General features: G+C 37.3%; 1 protein-coding gene, 1 long non-coding RNA gene and 1 pseudogene across 3 annotated transcripts; 2 read left to right on the forward strand and 1 right to left on the reverse strand.

The window, feature by feature from the left end:
* Positions 1-153: 153 nt before the first annotated feature.
* On the forward strand, positions 154-1,789 carry LOC137966698 (uncharacterized). The gene is made up of 2 exons (XR_011116235.1): positions 154-499; positions 1,574-1,789. It is a non-coding gene; the product is annotated as an uncharacterized lncRNA (long non-coding RNA).
* A 1,640-nt stretch (positions 1,790-3,429) lies between these two features.
* LOC137965784 (thioredoxin H4-2) lies at positions 3,430-10,746 on the forward strand. 2 transcript variants are annotated; one of them, XM_068812129.1, is made up of 6 exons: positions 3,430-3,586; positions 5,042-5,105; positions 7,424-7,546; positions 9,479-9,601; positions 10,112-10,222; positions 10,500-10,746. In XM_068812129.1, exons 2-6 carry the CDS (start codon positions 5,046-5,048, stop codon positions 10,524-10,526), a joined length of 444 nt encoding a protein of 147 aa, XP_068668230.1. In that variant the 5' UTR covers positions 3,430-3,586; positions 5,042-5,045; the 3' UTR covers positions 10,527-10,746. The 2 variants fall into 2 exon arrangements, with proteins under 2 accessions (XP_068668230.1, XP_068668229.1); XM_068812128.1 differs by lacking the exon at positions 10,500-10,746 and having other exon boundaries at positions 10,112-10,418.
* A 3,673-nt stretch (positions 10,747-14,419) lies between these two features.
* Positions 14,420-18,784, reverse strand: LOC137965674 (receptor-like protein kinase FERONIA; annotated as a pseudogene).
* Between the last annotated feature and the right edge of the window lie 74 nt (positions 18,785-18,858).

An 18,858-nucleotide genomic window follows, 5' to 3' on the forward strand; every position in this document is an offset into this window, starting at 1 on the left:
TTATTTATTTTTTTAATAAATTTTATTATTTTTCGTTTATTTATCTATCTTGTTGTTATATTTATTTATTTTTTATAATTATTAATCAATTATAGAATAACTTATTCCCTTTAGTCCGTATACGATTTACTTCTAATTCCCACTTTTTTTTCTTCTCTCGGATTTTGGAGTCTCCTTCCCCCGTATGAACATGCTTATTACTGCCGTTTCCCCAGTCTCCCTCTTTCCTGCTTCTCCGAATCCAAATCGTCTCATCCAAACTCGCCACAGATTCAGCCCAGTATCTAATGCATCCCTCTCCTCGTCTTCACAGCTGCGTCATTTCTATATAGCCAGGTTCAGAAAAACTCGGCCGAGGAGTCTGGTCGTGACCAGGGCAGGCCCACCGACCGCTTCCACTTTCATTTTTGCTCTCCTCTTCCCTCTGTCTCTTCTTTTGGTTACCATCTTTGTCTCCATTCGAATTGCAGACAAACTCGACCAGGATTTTCTCGAGGAGGTGGGCTGGGTCATTACTGTGCGGTTGAGCTACAGCTGTTTTATGAAATTCCCCAATGATTAGTTGATTTGTTAATGAATTTTTTTTTTCAATTATTTCCTATGATTTTCGTTTTGTTGTCGATGATTGGGGCTGCGTGGGAAGTTACTGTCACCCGTTGAACTTGGGGTATCTTTGTTTTGTTGTACCTGTGGTTGAAAATGGTTGATGAGTCCACTTAATTTGCTTATTTGCTCTGTTCATCTGATTGATATTTGGTTTCACCACGAAGTGGGGTCTTTTAGTTTGTCCAGGAGAAGTATCGTGCAGCATCTGGTGTGAAGATATGTTGCTGTGGAGATTAGTCTCTCTCTGGGGCTCATGTGTTGAGCTGTTACTCCTTGCTCTTTTATGCAAGAGTCAAGTTCCAGTTTCTAGCAAGTTCTCTATACTATATTGTTCTGTTTTACAAAAGAATTGTAGACAACAGTTAAAATCACCACAGACGATGAGATAATGATATGAAAATGCATGATCGGATGGGCGTTCCTGTTTGTTCATGAACTGGTGGTATCTGCTTTAGGTCAGAAGTGATATATGTTTTGTCACAAACTTATTGATGGACCTAAAAAGTGAAATGAATGCTACCAAAACAAATAAAAGCTAAGGATCTGAATATTCAAATAGTGGGAGCTCCTCTATGAGATCAGTTACATTGCTGTCAAGGTTATGGAACATTCTCTTGTTCTACTTCTGCTGAAATGTTGTGTTGGAGAAAATGTTAAGAAATGCGTTAAAATATAGAAGAAATGTTGGTAGTGGACTGATTCTACCATGTTATTTAACTGACCGTTGATTCAGATTTGAACCGTTTCTTCTTTATTGGTCAGTTAAATGATATCTGCCGTGTATTCCAGTGTAATTCATGTTATTGTTTCTTTTTTATCTGATTTTGTTTCTTTCAGTAGAAAAATAACATTTACTTAAGCTGCAATACTTGTCTGATTCCCTTGAACTGACAATAATATAGGGAAACTAATTTTTGTCACTTCCAGTGATATTATTTAATCTGAAATTTTCTGCTTTGTTGTTCAGCTTGCAACTAGTGAGGCATTTATGAATGCCGAGGAAAATGAAGAAGAAATACGAGCTCCTCTGGATAAGGATCCTACACAAGCTGCTCCTCGCACTCGAAACCGCCCCAGACGGGAAGCATAAACTTTGAAGACCTATTCATTTCTTTCATATAAAAGATGTAGTGACCTGACTTCAAAAATTTTCAGAAATCAAGGACAATGTTCTATGTATAAATTTTGAGCAAAGCATGTGGACCAAGGTGCAGAAGTTGCATACCTGTAAAGAGAAGAACTTGCAGGTGAAAATGTATCTCCCATAAAACCTAAAACCTAAAACCTAAAATGTCAATGCAATGCAATCTTCTATACAATCATTTACCAAGATGCAGAATATATGGGCAATTTAACTATTGACTGATAATTTACAAAAGGTTTCATAGTTTTACCTCATGCATGTTTTACCTATGTGTTGCTATTGGGTATATGATAGTGTCTCATATGAATCTATGATGAGTTTGGTAATTTTTGCTATTGGTCACAACTCTTTAAAATGAGTTTGCTAATACAGTTTGTATTTGTTTAGCCATTTTCCAGGTGGTAATAGAAGTTTCATCTACTCTCTAACTGATTGGTATAAAACCTATTTCTCCTCCTGAGTCTTTCTCCATTTGAATCAATCCCTTCATTTCTTTTCTATGTTCTTCCCCATTTTATCCAAAAACTGGATTTTCAGGATTCAGTTTAGCTCTATTTCTTAAAAAATTGAGTGTAATTTGTTTGTGGGGGTAAGGGGGGATGTGAGGAAATTTTTATTTGTGAGGGATAATAGACATATGGCTGGCAATTTTACCCTAACACTCATTTTATTGTTCTATCTATTTTGATACTATTTGTTATATTACAAACAAATATAGAATAAAAATCTCTACTTGTCAAAGGATTTACCGATAATGAGTCAAATATCAGTAAAAGTTAGTTTGTGTCGAATTATCTGATTGTTTAAATACAATTAGGAAGAGTTTTATGAATTTCAATCTATCCAAATATAAGTGTAAAAAAGCACCACTCTTTATGTTATCAATGACTTAATTTCAAAGACTCATTGGTTAATATAAGTAGATAATTTAATATTATATTTTGATTTATATTTTTCATATTTCACGGTTTTTAATATAATTATAATTTATATAATGATTATTATTTTATATTTTATTATTAGAAAATCCTCTTAAATTGTATTTTTAGAATATCTCACAAAATGATAAGACCCAGTTAATGATAAATGATTGAATATTTAAATAACCTGAAATAATAATTTTTTAATAAATTTATATTATTTTTAAATATTTTACTTAAATACATATTTTTATTTTCTTATTCTTGGGCTCATGATGATAATTATTTAAATAAAATGCTTCAATATTTAGTCTTGTATCAATTCTAATTTTATGTCTTTATTCCATATTATTTTATTATTTTTACAAATTTAAAATAAATTTTAATTCATTTGGGTATTGTTGCTTGTTAGAAAAAAGGAAAAACCCCTAAACTCTCTCGCATAAAAGAGACCCCTAAATTCTAGATCGTACCGTGTGAACAACCTAATCATCGTTTGAAATGACGACTGAGACCCTGCCCATATAGAGGCCTTTTCAAGCTAATGTGTAGTCATTAGGTGATTACGTAAGGGTATTTGAGATATTTCAAATCAGACGGAGTCTTATGTGTCACGCCGCGCCAAATCTTCCATTTAAATGACTAAAACACCTGCGCTCTTGACAGAATCCGCTTCAGTAGTCAGCAAATGATGGGGGCTTTTTAGTCAATAAAGTAAAATAAAACGAAAATAGCTCGCTACTGTCTCAATTTGAGCTCCAGTTTCGCTTTCCCCAAATGGGCGACATCTGAACGTCCGCCAATCTCATTCTTCCTGCATCGTTCCCTGTTTCGCCTCCGGATATATTCAGATTTTGTTTTTTCAAGCTGTCAGGCGATTGGCCTGCTGATTTCCCGAGCTGATGCTCGGGTGAAGGTAATTTGATCAGCTTCCGTTGCATATCTTGTTTCGGATGCGTCGTTCGTCTGTGCTTTGGTGTCATGTAGCTCGTTTTTTTTACGTTATCGAATATTTGTTCGCTACTTGTGTCGCTTCGCGGTTTCTTTGATTCTCAGAATGTTTTGTCTGATGATTGATATTCGATATTTAGATGATGGATTTTAATGATGTGGAAATGAAAATATCTAGTTGTTTGTGATTTGGAGTGGTTTAGTTTGGTTTTAGTATGGAGAAAAATAATTTTTCGGTTGTGATTCCAGTGTGTTTTTTTGGGTAACATTAGGTTTATAACTTTTCTGGTCTAACTTTCATGGTTTCTTTCTCGATGACATGTGAGTGTCTCTGGATTATCTCGTTAACTTTCTAAGTTTGTGTTATAACGAAGACACCAATCCGAGCATAATAAACCGAGAATAACTAACCACGAAGTATATAATCAAAGAGAGAAATACGAAATAGATGCAAAATCAGTAAATCAACTCAAAAGGAGAAGAGACAGGGGTTACGTGGTTCGGCGACAGCCTACTCCACGGGAGGAAATGAGAATCCACTAAAATTGGAAAGGGGTGAAGCTTTGCGGCTTCAAGCATACAAAATCGAGGTCTGATTTCTCCCTCGACGAACCCCTCTTTCTTTGCGCAGAGAATCCCCAAAACCCTCGTCGTCTCGACCTCTCTTCAAAAAACCCCAAATCAGAGCTCCCGATTTAACTTCTTAATCGGGTCCCAACACAGATCCGAACCGGGTCGGGTTGGGTAATCGGATTCAAGACACCCGATTAACAGTTTGATTGTATAAATTTTGGTGTTCATGGAAATGTACCTTTTGCAGCTCGTGTTGGAAAGTATGCTGCATTGGTTGTTGGTGCTCTATGTGTGTATTGGTGTCTAGTTGTCAATTTAGTTTTACATGTTTAACATCGAAGGCAGTTGCACATGCATGTGAGTTGATGGTTTCACTGTTTTTGCTTCGCTTGTTTCTCATATAAGTTTTTCTTAGTTTTAAGTGAAAATCATGAAAGTTGGATCGGTTCATGAGATAGGGGGTTGGGGTTTCTGGTAGGGGACTCTATTGACAAGTCCCAAAGATTTTTTTTTTTTTTTTTTGCGTAACCTGTTTTAGTTAGAATCCTATACAAGGTTTTATTTCCTCTCTTCATCTTCTGCTGGATTTGTAATTGAGGAAGTCTATGATTGTTTTTTTTTTGTTGAAAATCTATAAAGAATTTTTCTACTCAATAAAATCAGGACTGTCGAAACCCTAAGTTTAATCATGCACATCCACTCTGGGATTGCCAAGTATTAATTTAAGATCTAACATCATCTTTGTTCTGTCCAAATTCTGATTGCTTCATTTATCTTTTTGTTTTATTATAATATTCACATGTTGCCTATGTTGACCTTGTTCACTCTGGTGTTTTTTTGGTTTCAGGATTATGCAATACGTCTATCGTTTTGTGCAGTTCCCTAACCTTATGGGTAATTTTTGTGGTCAGGTTAGCCTTTTCAGTTGTCTTACCAACTCTCTTGATGTTATTCAACAGATATCTGGTATAGGAGTAGGAATATGATCATGTCATGGCTGAACCCTAAATAGTAATGATGTTTAATAATTTTATTATGTGAACTAAAGGTAACAGAAACTGAAAAGTGACAAATTACAGTGAGCCTAAGACCAAATTGCTTTTACGTGGTTTACTATGTAAAGAGCCATCATGAAGATGATTCATGATTCTGTTTTGAAAGAATAGAAACAGTAGAGTGCTCAATCTTGAAGAAGCCAACTGTATTTGAATCACTAATCACAGTCATATGCTTGACTTCTATTAGCATAAAACTGCCCTCTGTGGAGTCCCACACTTTGGGAAATTTCCAGGTTTAAATTTTAGGAGAGCTTGGTTGCATTAGATCATTCTGACATCCTGAGGGCACTTGGCACATGTTTACACTTATTTTGTTTAATGTAGTGCGATAGAGCTTGAGCTGTATGACAGCCAGCTTATTTGAACTACAAGATCAAGCCAAATTATAGAGTAGGACCTGATAAGTAAGGCTCAACAAATTGGGATTCATTTATCAGCGGATTTTTATCTTCCATTTTGAACTTGTTTCTATAATTCTTTTAGTTGCTTTGATAGGTGCAATTGCTATGACTTGTCAATAAAAAATAGTTAGGTTTAGAAATAAAAAATCAAAGAAAATAAATAAGCGCTGGCCTTGTTCTGTTTTATTGTTAATACATCTATTTTCCTGCAATTTTATTTTTTATATATATTTTTGAAATAGTGTTGAGTTATATTAAAAGGCTCAAAAGAGCAAGATAACAAAGTGGGGAACCATACCAAACAATGAGAGATTGTTGGGATGTTCCAAATTTAGCTAGCCTATCAACCAATAAATTGACTGATCTAGGAATGTGATTCCATGTACAAATAATTCTATTTTTTTTATATAGTAATAAAAGGTTTAGTTCTATCCATTACCTTTGCTTTCATTTGTATCGGACTTGTTATATTCAAGTCAATCAAATCGGTTAAAAAATTGTTGATATTAAATGAATCGAGATTGATGAGGAGTTAGTCAATGTTGGTCGAACGTGGACTAGTTTTTGTGCCTATTTATTTTCTATCAGTATTTGTGGATTGATCACAAGCCGAAACATGGTTGGAACACTATGTGCCTTGAGCTTATTTTGAATGCGGTTAATCTAAATCTCGTAACATTTTCTGATTTAATTGACAGTCGTCAATTAAAAGGAGACATTTTATCGATCTTTGTTATTGCTTATTGCCGCCACTGAAGCGGCTATTGAACTGGCTATTGTTTCGTCGATCCATCGTAACAGAAAATCAATAATGAAATACGATAGAGCTTGAGCTGTATGACAACAAGCTTAGTTGAAATGTTTCTTGTATTGTCTGCTCGATTCACTTTTTGTTTTTTACAATGGATTTTGTAGAAACCAGACATGGCTGCAGAATGAGAAAGGGATTTGGAAAGCAATTACAGTAGTTAAAAATTGATCATGGTAGAAAACAAACTGAGTCCTCCCCCAATGATGCCTCTAAGCTAACACCTGGATACTTGTATGGTCGACACTTAAGACTTCTCATATTCTCCTTGAGTTTCATTCAGAAGATTTTTTATCTCTTGGAAATTTGAAAGATTCCTGCTTCTCTTAGTTAAAAGAGTGCCATACACAGTTAACTCATTGCTTCTTCCTCAGCCATGAGACAGTTATTCCTTGATTTTATCTTATAACACACCCCAATTCTGGCCAGCATTAGTTAGTCATCTGGTGACAGAAATACACTGCAAGTTAAATTTACTACTAACGTGTAGTTTAAATATAATAACATGCTGGTTCTTTTTTTCTTTTTTTTTCCTGGATTGAATGTACTGGTTCAAGACTATGTTTGTAAAATGTGACCATAAATTAAGGGAAATCTGACCATAATTGAAGGGAATTAGGAGTTGGTGCAAAGAATATATAATAATTAAAATATTCAAAACAGTATAACTAAATAAGTGGGAAGGTTGATCTGAAGGTTTTTTAGCCTATGACCCATCCCTTTTGGCAATGAGACCAAAATATGCTGAATTGAAAGGTTCTATTGTCAAGGTTTGTGAGACCAAATTATGCTGAACGTAAAGGTTCTATTGTCAAGGTTTCTGGTTGCATCCTTATATATTGAAGTGGTTATTTGCTTTATAAGAGCGACAATATTTGCTTTCTTACTCTTTCTTTTTATCTTTTAAGTTGTTATGTTTTAAAAAATCATGATTTGATTCTTATGTTATTTTATTTTCATAGGGAACTCATAATGATGAGGAAGAACCTGGGAAAATTGAGTTTCAAGGTGGAAATGTTCACATTATAACTAGTAGGGAAGATTGGGATGCCAAAACATCAGAAGCCAATCAGGATGGAAAAATTGTAAGTTGATGATGATTTGTGTGTGTGATCAAGTTGAAATGGACTACATGATTTTCTGAAAAACATCTGATTAGCTGTTCTACTTCAGCCTTTTGGAGCTCTGCAGAGCCTTAATGTATTCTCGCTTCCGTCTAGAGTATTCTTTTTTTGAAAAGGTGTCTTAGAGTATTCTTACTTCTTCAAATACTCTTATTCATTCTCTTCTGAAGCGTCCAAGGGCTCTAGATGCTTTGCATCCATGGGTTTTGAATTTGTGGTTGTTTGTAGGCACCAACAGGATACTGTAGTTTTCCGAGTTGTTGTAGAAATCTAGGTTACCTGTTGAATTTATGGAAAAAAGAAATACTTCATTGACTTGATGTAATCAAAGTACATGAACCTCTATTTATAATAGAGGAAGGTAGTAGAGTCCAATTACCATTAAACTACCTTTGTCCCAATTACACTCAAACTCTACCACTTAAAGATAAGTCCTAGCATAATTAAATAACCCAATATAAATAGAAGACTAACATAACTAAAACACTTTTAAACTGAGACTCTCCTGTGAGATTTGCTTCCATAATAATTTTGGCTCTGTAAGACTTCTTATTGTGTAGAACTCATCATGCCACCTCACGTGATCATAGTGGGTCCATATCTTATGGGCTTGGGCCCATCTTCCAACACTCTTGAATATGTAGGCATTCCTTGGTTGTGTGGGTTTGGACCCATCTTCCAACACTCCCCTTCAAGCTGGGGGTGAGAGAACATCATGAACTCCCAGGTTGCTGCAAATGATGTATATGATCTTCTCATATAAAATGGCAGTCATCCATATCTTCCAACATTACCTAAACTCAGGTGGAAACTTTTGACCTTTTTACTTCTTGAATGAAAACCACTGTGAGGCATGCTGTACGTGCATTCCATTCAGGCTGTTGTATGAGAATGAGAGTATTATTTTTGGGAGAATCATTCCACTTCTGTTATGGGCATTTTAAGTTGAGAAAAAAGCTTCCTAGCTTCAGGGAGCTATTTTGAGAAGGCTCAATTCTACTTCAACATGGTTGGTATGGTAATCCAATGTTATTACAGTCTAGTAGCCTCGGTATGTTCTTTGTGACTCATGCGTGTTTATCATCTACATCCTGGGTGAGCTACGTGTTTGGGCCTTGATGCTAGGGGAGGGTTGCTGATTAAGTTTCCACTATTCTGTGGCCTGTGTGTGTTCCAAGTCCCAAGCTGGTTCTCTGATATTGAGACTGTTGCTGGGAGGAGGATGTTTTCACATCTGTTATGGGCTTGGGTGATTGTGGTGTTCTAGGTAGGGGAAAAAAGCCTTCTATTTTGTCTGTTCATTTGGGAGTGTCTGGCCCTACTTCCACATTAGAGAATCAGTGGCTTCCAACTTTTTGTCATTACATTTATTGTTGTACCTGAGGTGAAAGGTTGTAGCAGGAGAGATGACAGAAGAGAAAAATGAAGAGAATGAGGCCTGAGAAGAGGAAATGGAGAAATAAAAGAGGAAGGAGAATAATGATGATTCATTCATATGCTACCATTTCATCTAAACAATTATAGAAGTACCATCCAGGGGGAGCTTGTGATTCACTTCTATTACAGATTTTATTTTACCAAATTAAGAACAAATTATTTTTCTAAATTTTGGTTAAAACACAGCCAAGCGCAGAAACCCCCAAGTGTCTGTCAAGCCAAAAGCTCAACCCGTTCAGCCAAAGGCCAAAGAATTGAATTTAAACAGTGGACAAGATTAATGTAGGAGCTTTTCGTAATTTATTTATTTATTATTATATTTCTCTGGAGTGCAACTTTGCATTTCTGATGAGCTTTTATAGGTCTTAGGTTGACCAGTAGCTTATGATAAGTTAGATTGGATGATTGCAAAACTTTTTCCATTTATTTTAACTGCATAATTTATGCTTCTCTCAGGTTCTGGCGAATTTCAGTGCTTCATGGTGCGGTCCTTGCCGGGTAATGGCACCATACTTCACTGATCTTTCGAAGAAGTATCCTGCTCTTTGTTTCCTCTCAATAGATGTGGACGAACTAACGGTAAGTCTTTTCTCCACTTTCTTGTGGGTGTTACCTTCTTTTCATGCTATTTAATGCTTAATCTTTCGTGTAAATCATGTTTTGCATTGGATTTCTTTATATTTAAAAAAAAGCTCCTTTTCTAATCAAAAGTCAGTATACCTGTTCTTTTAATAGCTTACAAGTCCGTTACATGTTCATTTATGAGATGTGTATGTAGTTCTGATATATATTTAGGTGTGTAATAAATATAGTGTTTTTAAGCAAGGGCATTTAGATTATGTTATGATGAGTCGTATCTGCTTCTGTGTTCATTTTGGTGAATTTCTAGCATGATTGAGATCTTTGCCATGATCTTCAACTTCATTGTCTTCTCCAGCTTCCATCAGAATTCATCTGTTATTTTCCTTGAATACGTCTTTTTGCCAATATAGTCAGTATATACATGGCTGATGCCTCTAATTTTTTTAGCCAGTGAATTGGTATCATTAAAAGAAAAAACTCGCCTAAATTATTATTGTTGTGTTGCAGGAATTCAGTTCTTCCTGGGACATTAACGCCACTCCTACCTTCTTCTTTCTGAAGGACGGAGAGCAGGTGGACAAGCTTGTTGGTGCGAACAGAACAGAGCTAGAGAAGAAGGTAATTACATGTTCAGATATGGTGGCTCCAGTTCGACACTGACCACCACCTAGGTTTCCTATATGCTACCTGCCGTGACTCCGAGACGATTGTACAGTACTTTTTCCCTGCAGATGACTGTTATAAACATCTTGTAGTGTGTTGTGTGAGAACTTGAGAGAACTTGAGGAAACCCATAAACGCCTTTTTTTCTTCACATTCGGAGTCTCTACTCTCCTCCTATAGTGTGTAGAACATACATATAACCTCCTCACCAGTATCACTATCATCTCTGCAGATTCAGTCAAATCTGGCTCATCAATGAGATGATTACTTGATAAATCATGAAGACTGAGTGAAGTGGAGATCAAATTGGGAAAACTCACTGTTGCCTTGTTAGGTAAGGAACTTGGATGAATTGACAATTACCTTGGAAGGAGCTGCAAATAACTCGATCAAGAAGACCTGAAGCTTCTATGTATATAGTATGTAGCAGTGTAGCTGGATAGCTGGAGATGACGCTTAGTAAAAAATTAATAAAAAATTATAAAATTCTTATAAATATTTAAAAAATAGTATATGTGGAAATATTCGATTTTGTTTTGCTTAATAAATGAAACAGAGTAAAATTATCTGATTACATAATTCATTTTTATCAGATTATTTAATCAGATAGTTCTTTTTCCATTCGAAGATCTTTCGAATTTATTGCTTCAAACATAGCTGGAACTCTGCTTTAATCGAGATTATAACTAGATTGCCTTTGTAAATGACTATTATCAATTTTCAAAGGTAGTATAAGGGGAACAAAATCTTTACATCTGACACCCTCATTGGAAACTCATGTGTTGGATCGATCTTGCTCCTGAATTGGAATCAATTTGGTGTCCCCTATGATCTGCCATCCATGATCCTCTCTTTCACTAACTGTTGTCTGTCAAAACTTTGAAAGATGTTCATATTCAGCTCCAATTCAAAACCTCTCCAATTGAGGTGTTTGCATAGAACATTATTGGTCAAGTCTTTGGTTGTTAATGAAGGACTTGATCTACTTGAGTAGCTCAATTTTAGGGGCAATGGGTATTTGATTGCTGCGGGCTTTCTAGAGCCCCAATCATGACAATGGTAGTGTTGTTGATTGCCTTGGGCCTGTTTGTTTTGGTGGGGTAATCCATGATGAAAATAATTGCCCCCTATATTTCTTTGCTAGTTCATTGGGTATATTTGACTCTATTACCGCGGAGTTTGTGGGGTTGCTTCAGGGCCTCTTGATCTTCTGGGACCATCTCGTTGAGCCTCTCATCATAGAAGGTGAGTCCAAGGTTGTCATTGATTGGTGTGTAAAGAAAATCTGCCCTCTTCGCGGCATTGGGACATTTTTTTAAAAATTTGTAATATAACTTCTCATCTATATTATATATAACTTCTCATCTAAGTATTAGATATATACAATATCAAGATGATGGCTAATGTTCTTTGATATATTGTGTGTTTTAATATTGGATCTAATAACGAGTTAAGCTAAATTAGTAGCATATTGTGACCTTAAAATTTGATTCATATTACTCGATACACTATGCCCCGTGCTTTCAATATTACCACATTAAAATAATTGGTGACTAGAATATAATCAAATTTTGGCCAAGTATTATTTGCATCTAATATATATCGAATGTACAAAAATCTAAGATAAGTAAACAATAACTCGTTCGGTATTGAATTTATTCTTTTATAAAATTATGGAATCTACTCCTAATTTTACTTATTTTTCTCTAATTCTTAGAGAGTTTTCCCATATTACAAACTTCCATACCAATTCGATCAATCCGGATTGGATCGGTTAAACATTCCATTAGGGAGCTCGGTCTTGACTCTAAAGTGTGGAATCACATCTAGCAGTGGTTGGACCAGCTCACACTTTAATATGAATTCTAAATTTATTCTCAACATGTCATGGAGATTCATCGAACTCACTTAGGGTGGGTACTTAAAATTGAACATAATTCTATAATAATATTTCACGTTTTTGTTTGGATTTTCTAAGCTTAATACCTAATCCACATTTATCTAGACTAATTTTTAAAATTTTAAGACAATATTCTATTGATCTACTTATACCATCCTCTGCCAAACCATGGGAAAACTTCAAGAATTGATCAAGGAAATTAAGGATAAAATTATGAAAACTACTTAGGCAGTAATCGACATATGGTAATATGTTAAAATAATTTATTTATTTTTTAAATAGTTTTATTATTAAAAATAGTACTATAATTTTTTTATTATTCAAAGAGAGCAGACAAGACTCCTTCCCGCTGTCTTCTTCTCAGCAACAGCTGAAAAGTCTTCTAAAAACTTTCCCGTCGTTTTTCGGGTTGGAGATGCGCCGAACCCATATCCGCGTCTTGTTTGAGCTGCAAGGTAGTGGACGCCATTACGGCCACGTTCTCTCTTCCCTTTTCTTGAACCTATTATTAATCTTTTCGTTTCTTTGCAGACCATTAAAGTATGCGAGGTGAGTTCTGAAGGAGGATATTGGGTTACAGCTCTTGCTTCCCCTCTTTCAATTGCATTGAAGGGGGATTCCCCCTTGCATCCCATGGTGAGAGTTTTTCTTGGTTAATCGATGATCAAACCTGGTTAAACTTGGTTCAATCAGGCCCTTCTCCAAATCGGTAGTTAGGCCGGATTAATACCATTTGAAAATAGAGTTGATTCAGGTTTTTAATATCCCAAGTCTATGGCAATTTATTTGGGACACCGAGTTTGAGATCCAGATCAGACTCGCCGAGTTCGACTGAACCATAGTTCAATTTAAAAACTCGCGAACCGGATCCTCAACTTAGCGTTAACGAGGCCCGAGCGCGGAAGTCGGGAGCCGGGAGCAGGAAGTGTCTTCGAGACACTTTGATGGACTCTTCGTACTTCGTTTTCTGCTTCTAGGGAATCAGGGGAACAGGGAAAGTCGGCGTTCCATGGAGATGCTATAACACGTTCCTTAGATGCAATTGAATTTAAATTACCTCTCCTTTAATGTCAGGGTTGATGGGGTTGAGGAGAAGCACCGACTCCGGGTAGGCCAACGGCTGGCCTAGCGACGGCAGACGATCATTTGGCATCAGCATCATCGGTTGTCTATTATCTGCCATGGCCATGTAATGGAACTTGCAACATTTCCGTTTTGTCATCGTTACCAACTGTCGCGATTCCTTTGTCGTCCCTTTCAGACCGTAAAAAGAGTAGTGATTTTTACTTGTCCTTTCTCAGCTTGAAATCTATCCTCGCTTCGGGAAGGTAAAAGGCTGGCCATGCCGTCAAAGGGGGTTTTAGTCTTCCGTAACAGTAAATTTTTATCTTCTGTAGTTTTTCTGTTTTCATGTATGCATAATGTTTTAGTCTAGCGTCCTCTTGCATAATATTTGGTACGAATGTTCTTAGGGCGTTTTAACCATCTACCACCTGAAGTTCATATATAAGATAAAAGGGGGTTTTAATTTCAGCAATTGAGTTTTCAGTAAAAGGGAGTTTTAGTATTTGATTTTTAGCAATGTGACGAGAGGTAGGATGATCTGGCGTCGTATAAATATAGGTGGGAGTTCAAATTCAGCTTGAGTTCGAACTCGGTTAAAATTATTGGACTCGAATTCGAACTCAGTTAAAATTATCAAGCTCGAGCTTGATTATAATTTTTGGCTCAGGTCTGGTATAAATATAGTAATGTGATGAGAGGTAAGGCTTCATCTGGCCTGGTATAAATATAGGTAAGAGCTTAAACTCACTAAAATTATTGGGCTTAATTATAATTTTAGGCCTGAGGCTAGGTTTGGCTCGAGCTCGAGTTTGAAATATTTAAATCAAACCCAATTCCAACATAAACAAATTTGGGCTCGGCTCAATTCGATGCCACCCCTAGTGATGACGATTCTTTGTCTTCTTCGTCGATACATTGGTGCGACTCTTCTTCGTCGGCAATGTTCGGGTCGGTGCGATTGCTGGAAGACCGGGCGGTGGCTCGGTTGTAGTCATCGGCGACGTTTGAAAATTCCGACAGAGTGGGTTGACAAAGGAGATGAATCGAGATCACTGCTGCATAGTGTTGTTCACGATGAAACAGAGAGCTACTGCTATGTGAAGGAGAAAAAAAAAGTCTCCCACTTTGATACTAAGTCGAAAATAAAATTTCAATTTGTGATATTTTGTTATTAATATCGTCTAACTTTAATACATGGAGTTAATACATAGAGAGTTTGAGAGTGATTAGAGGGATTATAGAATTACCCAATTACATGAATTTATAGAATATTCACGGAGAACGAAAAAATATATTTCTTTAATATTAATGGAATAAATCTCAACAGCTCCGTCACCATACTCATTGTGCGCCCCGAATCCACCATACACTAGATCCTGGTCTTTCTTTCCAGAGCAAGTGAATGGGGTGACATCATTATCCGTATCAGTTTTCATGGTACCATTCACATCTGCACTCTCTCCTGCAGTTGGAGAGCATATTCAAGGCTCCACAGCACATCTCCCATTCCAGGTCGATCAATACCCTGGTCCGCGACACACTTCGCGGCCATCTCTCCAAACATTTCGAAGCACTCAGGGGCAATCTTGCCTTTAAGAAAGGGATCGATGATCTGATCAAGGATACCCTTCTTCTGGCAGTGGAGAGCCCACTCGGCCAGGCTCACTTGCTCATTAGGCAGTGCAGGATTCAATGCAGGCCGAGCACACAATACTTCAAACAACACCACACCAAATGAGTACACATCGGATTTTTCTGTCAACTGCTGCCGCCGGAAATATTCAGGATCTAAGTATCCAAAACTTCCCTTCACAACAGTACTCACATGAGTATGGTCTAATAATGCTGGCCCTGTCTTGGACACCCCAAAATCAGACACCTTTGCCACCCACTCCTCGTCAAGTAAGATGTTGGTGGTCTTGACATCTCGGTGAATGATAGTGTGTTTGGCCCCGGTGTGCAGGAAGTGCAAGCCACGAGCTGCACCTATGCAGATCTCCAGTCGTTGCTTCCAAGTAAGTGGGGGATTCTGCTTCTTGTAGAGGTGTTCTCGAAGTGTCCCATGGGCCATGTAGATGTACACAAGGATCATTTCACAATTCTCCTCGCAGTATCCTACGAGAGAGACCAGATGCCGATGTCGCAGCTTAGAAAGGATCTCAATCTCCGTTTGGAACTCATGCACGCCCTGCTTCGAGAGTGGATTCCCACGCTTAATGGCTACCTTGGTGGTCCCTCCATCAATCTCACCTCTATAGACTTTGCCAAATCCTCCTACTCCAAGCAGGAGTGCCTCATCAAAATCATTAGTTGCTGCTGTGATCTTTGCAAAAGAAAAGTGGCGACAGAGGTTTGCTGGGAGAGAAGAAGCATCGCTTCCCGTGGTTCCAGTCTTGGCAGAGCCTCCAGAATGAGGGTTCCTATATAGAGAGATTGGAAGCCACCCGGATGGGCGATCACAGCTGCTTGAGTCCTTGTCCTTTCTTTGACACTGACAAATGGCGATAATCAGACCCAGAATAGCGACAACAGCGATACTACCCACAACACTTCCTACAATAACTGGAGTATGACTCTTAGGACCAGACTTCTTCTGAACACCAGCTCCATCCCATTGTCGTACTGGTTTTGGGATTGGATTAGGCCCACCAAGACTGCCCTCTGTATTGTTCAATTTGAAGACTTCAAGTCCATTTAGTATTGCACCAGAATACTGGGGTGATCCTATCTTTGGATACAAGGCAATCAACAAATTTGAATTAGGCTCAGACGTTGTTGGAATTGTCACAATGTAATCCTTGTACACTGGAATCCCATTACCCTGATTACCAGTCCAAGCAATCACATCAGCCTCATCTGTTGCAATCTGGTGATTGATATAGATCTCAAACACCCTCTGGTTGATCTTAGAATATTGGTTCAGAATTTCGCAAAAATGGAGGCGGACCATGTATATGGAATCTGAATATACTTTGAAAATCCAGGCAAGGCTGGAATATTTGTCTATATTTGGGTCACCTGTCGTCATCGATCTGGCAGTTGAATACACCTCCTCTGGTGCTATGTAATGGGAGGGTATATCAGGGAAATTGATGGTAACATTTGGGTCTTTGCCATAAGTGATCCCCGAAAAACCAGTGAGCCCCGAAACACCAATGATCCCAAAACTAGCTCTGTAAGGGAAGTCATCATCCCAAGACCGAGAACGAATGGAATCGTTGGTAGGAGGAATATATCTCCCGCCAACATTAAGTCGGTAAAGATTTTGAAGGACTGTGTTGTCTTGGACAGGGAATGACTGATTGGGAGCCCCAACAAGGGGGGCATCCTCATTTCCAAAGATATTATTAGGAATTGAGACCACTTCAATACCATTCACAAAAGCATATGCATTTGGAACACTCTTGGTAGGGGTGAGTGTTAAATTCAAAAATCCTCCCGTGACATTGATAACAAATTCTTCAATCAAATAATCTACGCGCAGAGACTGTGCGGAGAGATAAGCACTGAAATTGCTGAGGAGAGTATAAGGACCGGAGGTGACTGAAAAGAGAGCAGCAGAAGCACTGAGGTTATCATACGAACTCGGGTAGAAATGGAAACGAACAGCCTTTCGACCGGCACCCACAGGAAAGCTATAGGTGAATTCCGAGAGGAAGATCCGAGCAGTCATGTAAGGGACTTCAGTTACAGACGGGGCCTGTGAATTGGCTCTGGAGGTTAACGTGTTCTGCGATGGTGGAGCAAACCTAGATCCAACGTCTCCTTTCCATTGGCGGCCATCCTTATCAAGAGCATCACGAGACGCCCCACAGTTCAGGAGAATCTCGTCAGGAGGGGAAGTAAGTGGTGCTATTGCTCTGTGCAGAAACAACTGACAGAAAGAGAGAGGAAAGGAAGAGGAACGCACAAAAAGTAATAGGATTTCTCTTCTTAGAGATCTTCATCAATGATCACAAAGAAAACAACTCCGGTACAACACTCCTAAGATCTCTGCGTAAGACGTGAGGATCACGATGAAGGAATACTTCGAAGCTAAAAGGGGAAAAGATCACATGGAAAGCTCATACCAGATGTAACTCCCTCCTACAAGCAAAATATAAGATAAAAAATATAAAATACAAGAGAACAAATAATTTGTAATAATATACTTAAACCCCAAATTAGGTAAAATAAATATGATTATTACATGAATAAGTAATTTAATATATAATTAAAATATATTAAAATACTAATTAATTAAATTAGATATTATATTATTTAATTATTACAATTTATTATACATTACTATATTAATTACGTGACCCAATTAACTGTGTATATTATTAATTATAAAATAAAAATAAAAATAATAAAAACAAATATAATAAATTAAGTTATTAATTTATTAATAACATATAATATACTTTAACATAAAAAGGAATGATTAAATAAAAATAATTGATCAAATGCTTACTTTAACACATTATATATTTTTATGTATTATTTATTAATAATAATTTTCCATTATATTTAAAATTATTGGTTTTATTAATTATAAAAATAGGTTAATTAAACTAAAATAAATATAATGAATAAATAAAAATATTATTTTATTAATAACACAAGATGGATTTTTTTACATAATATTAATAAAAAATTTCACAATAATATAAAAAAAAAACGAGTTGACCCGTATTAACTCGGCTGAACTTGGCGGTCCCGTTCCTAAACAAGGTTTGCCTAACACTCTCCCCCAGAAGAGGAGGACGACGATGACAAGTGTCGGTGGTCCGAACATATGCATCAGTAGAAAGCAACAAGCAGAGGCGGGTAAAACAAACACAGGACAAGGAAAAGAAAAGGGAGGTTCTGACGCAAGTTTTTTTTTTTTTTTTTTCATGCTGGCGTTTGTTTAAGAGGTTGGTGTGTTTTGAGGATCATGTTCGAGTTGCTTTAAATGTATATAAGCCTACAGACTGATAAAATCTCTGATTGAAAATGGCTCTTTTCTGTCCAAGTGGGTTCTGTCCGAGACGCCGGGACAGGCCGAGAGGGAGAAGAGAGGGAGGCCGGAGGGCTGCGACGGAGACGCCGGGACAGACCGAGAGGGAGAAGCGAACGGGAATGAGAAAAAAAAAAAATTCGGCCTCCCGCGACGACGCATCCCGCTGGCTTCATCCGGATGATTCGTAATATAATAAGGAATTATCTTCGGATTATCTGACAGGCGCTTGTGCTCTAACGTCAGGAGATAGCTGAATAAGGCGGCTGAAGTTTATTCTGCGTCAAGTTGACTAACCCCCCGAAAGAACGAAAATTTCCCGTTTTTAAAAAAGAATGAAAAACCAGCTCAGGCTTCAGATCATGCCTCAGAGAAAGCTACAGCACAAAAAAAAAAAAAAAAAAGTACAGTAAAAGGAAGAACAACATAAGAAGGGAGAAACGAAAACGTACACCGGAAGCGGCGAAAAATCGGCAGAGGAATCGAGAAGGATTCCGATGTGGAAGGCCGTCTGTCCAACCGGGGAAAGAGGAGCAAGATTGATTGACTGTAAAAGACTAGAAATAAATAGAAGGTACCTATTTTATTTTTGAAATTACCGTTCTAACCCAAAAAAACTCGCCCTGTTATTATTAACAGCGA

This window comes from Aristolochia californica, unplaced genomic scaffold (genome assembly GCF_029961685.1).
Source record: "Aristolochia californica isolate CCGP_79_NKW_82.1479 unplaced genomic scaffold, dmAriCali1.0.hap1 SCAF_5, whole genome shotgun sequence".
NCBI lineage: Eukaryota > Viridiplantae > Streptophyta > Magnoliopsida > Piperales > Aristolochiaceae > Aristolochia > Aristolochia californica.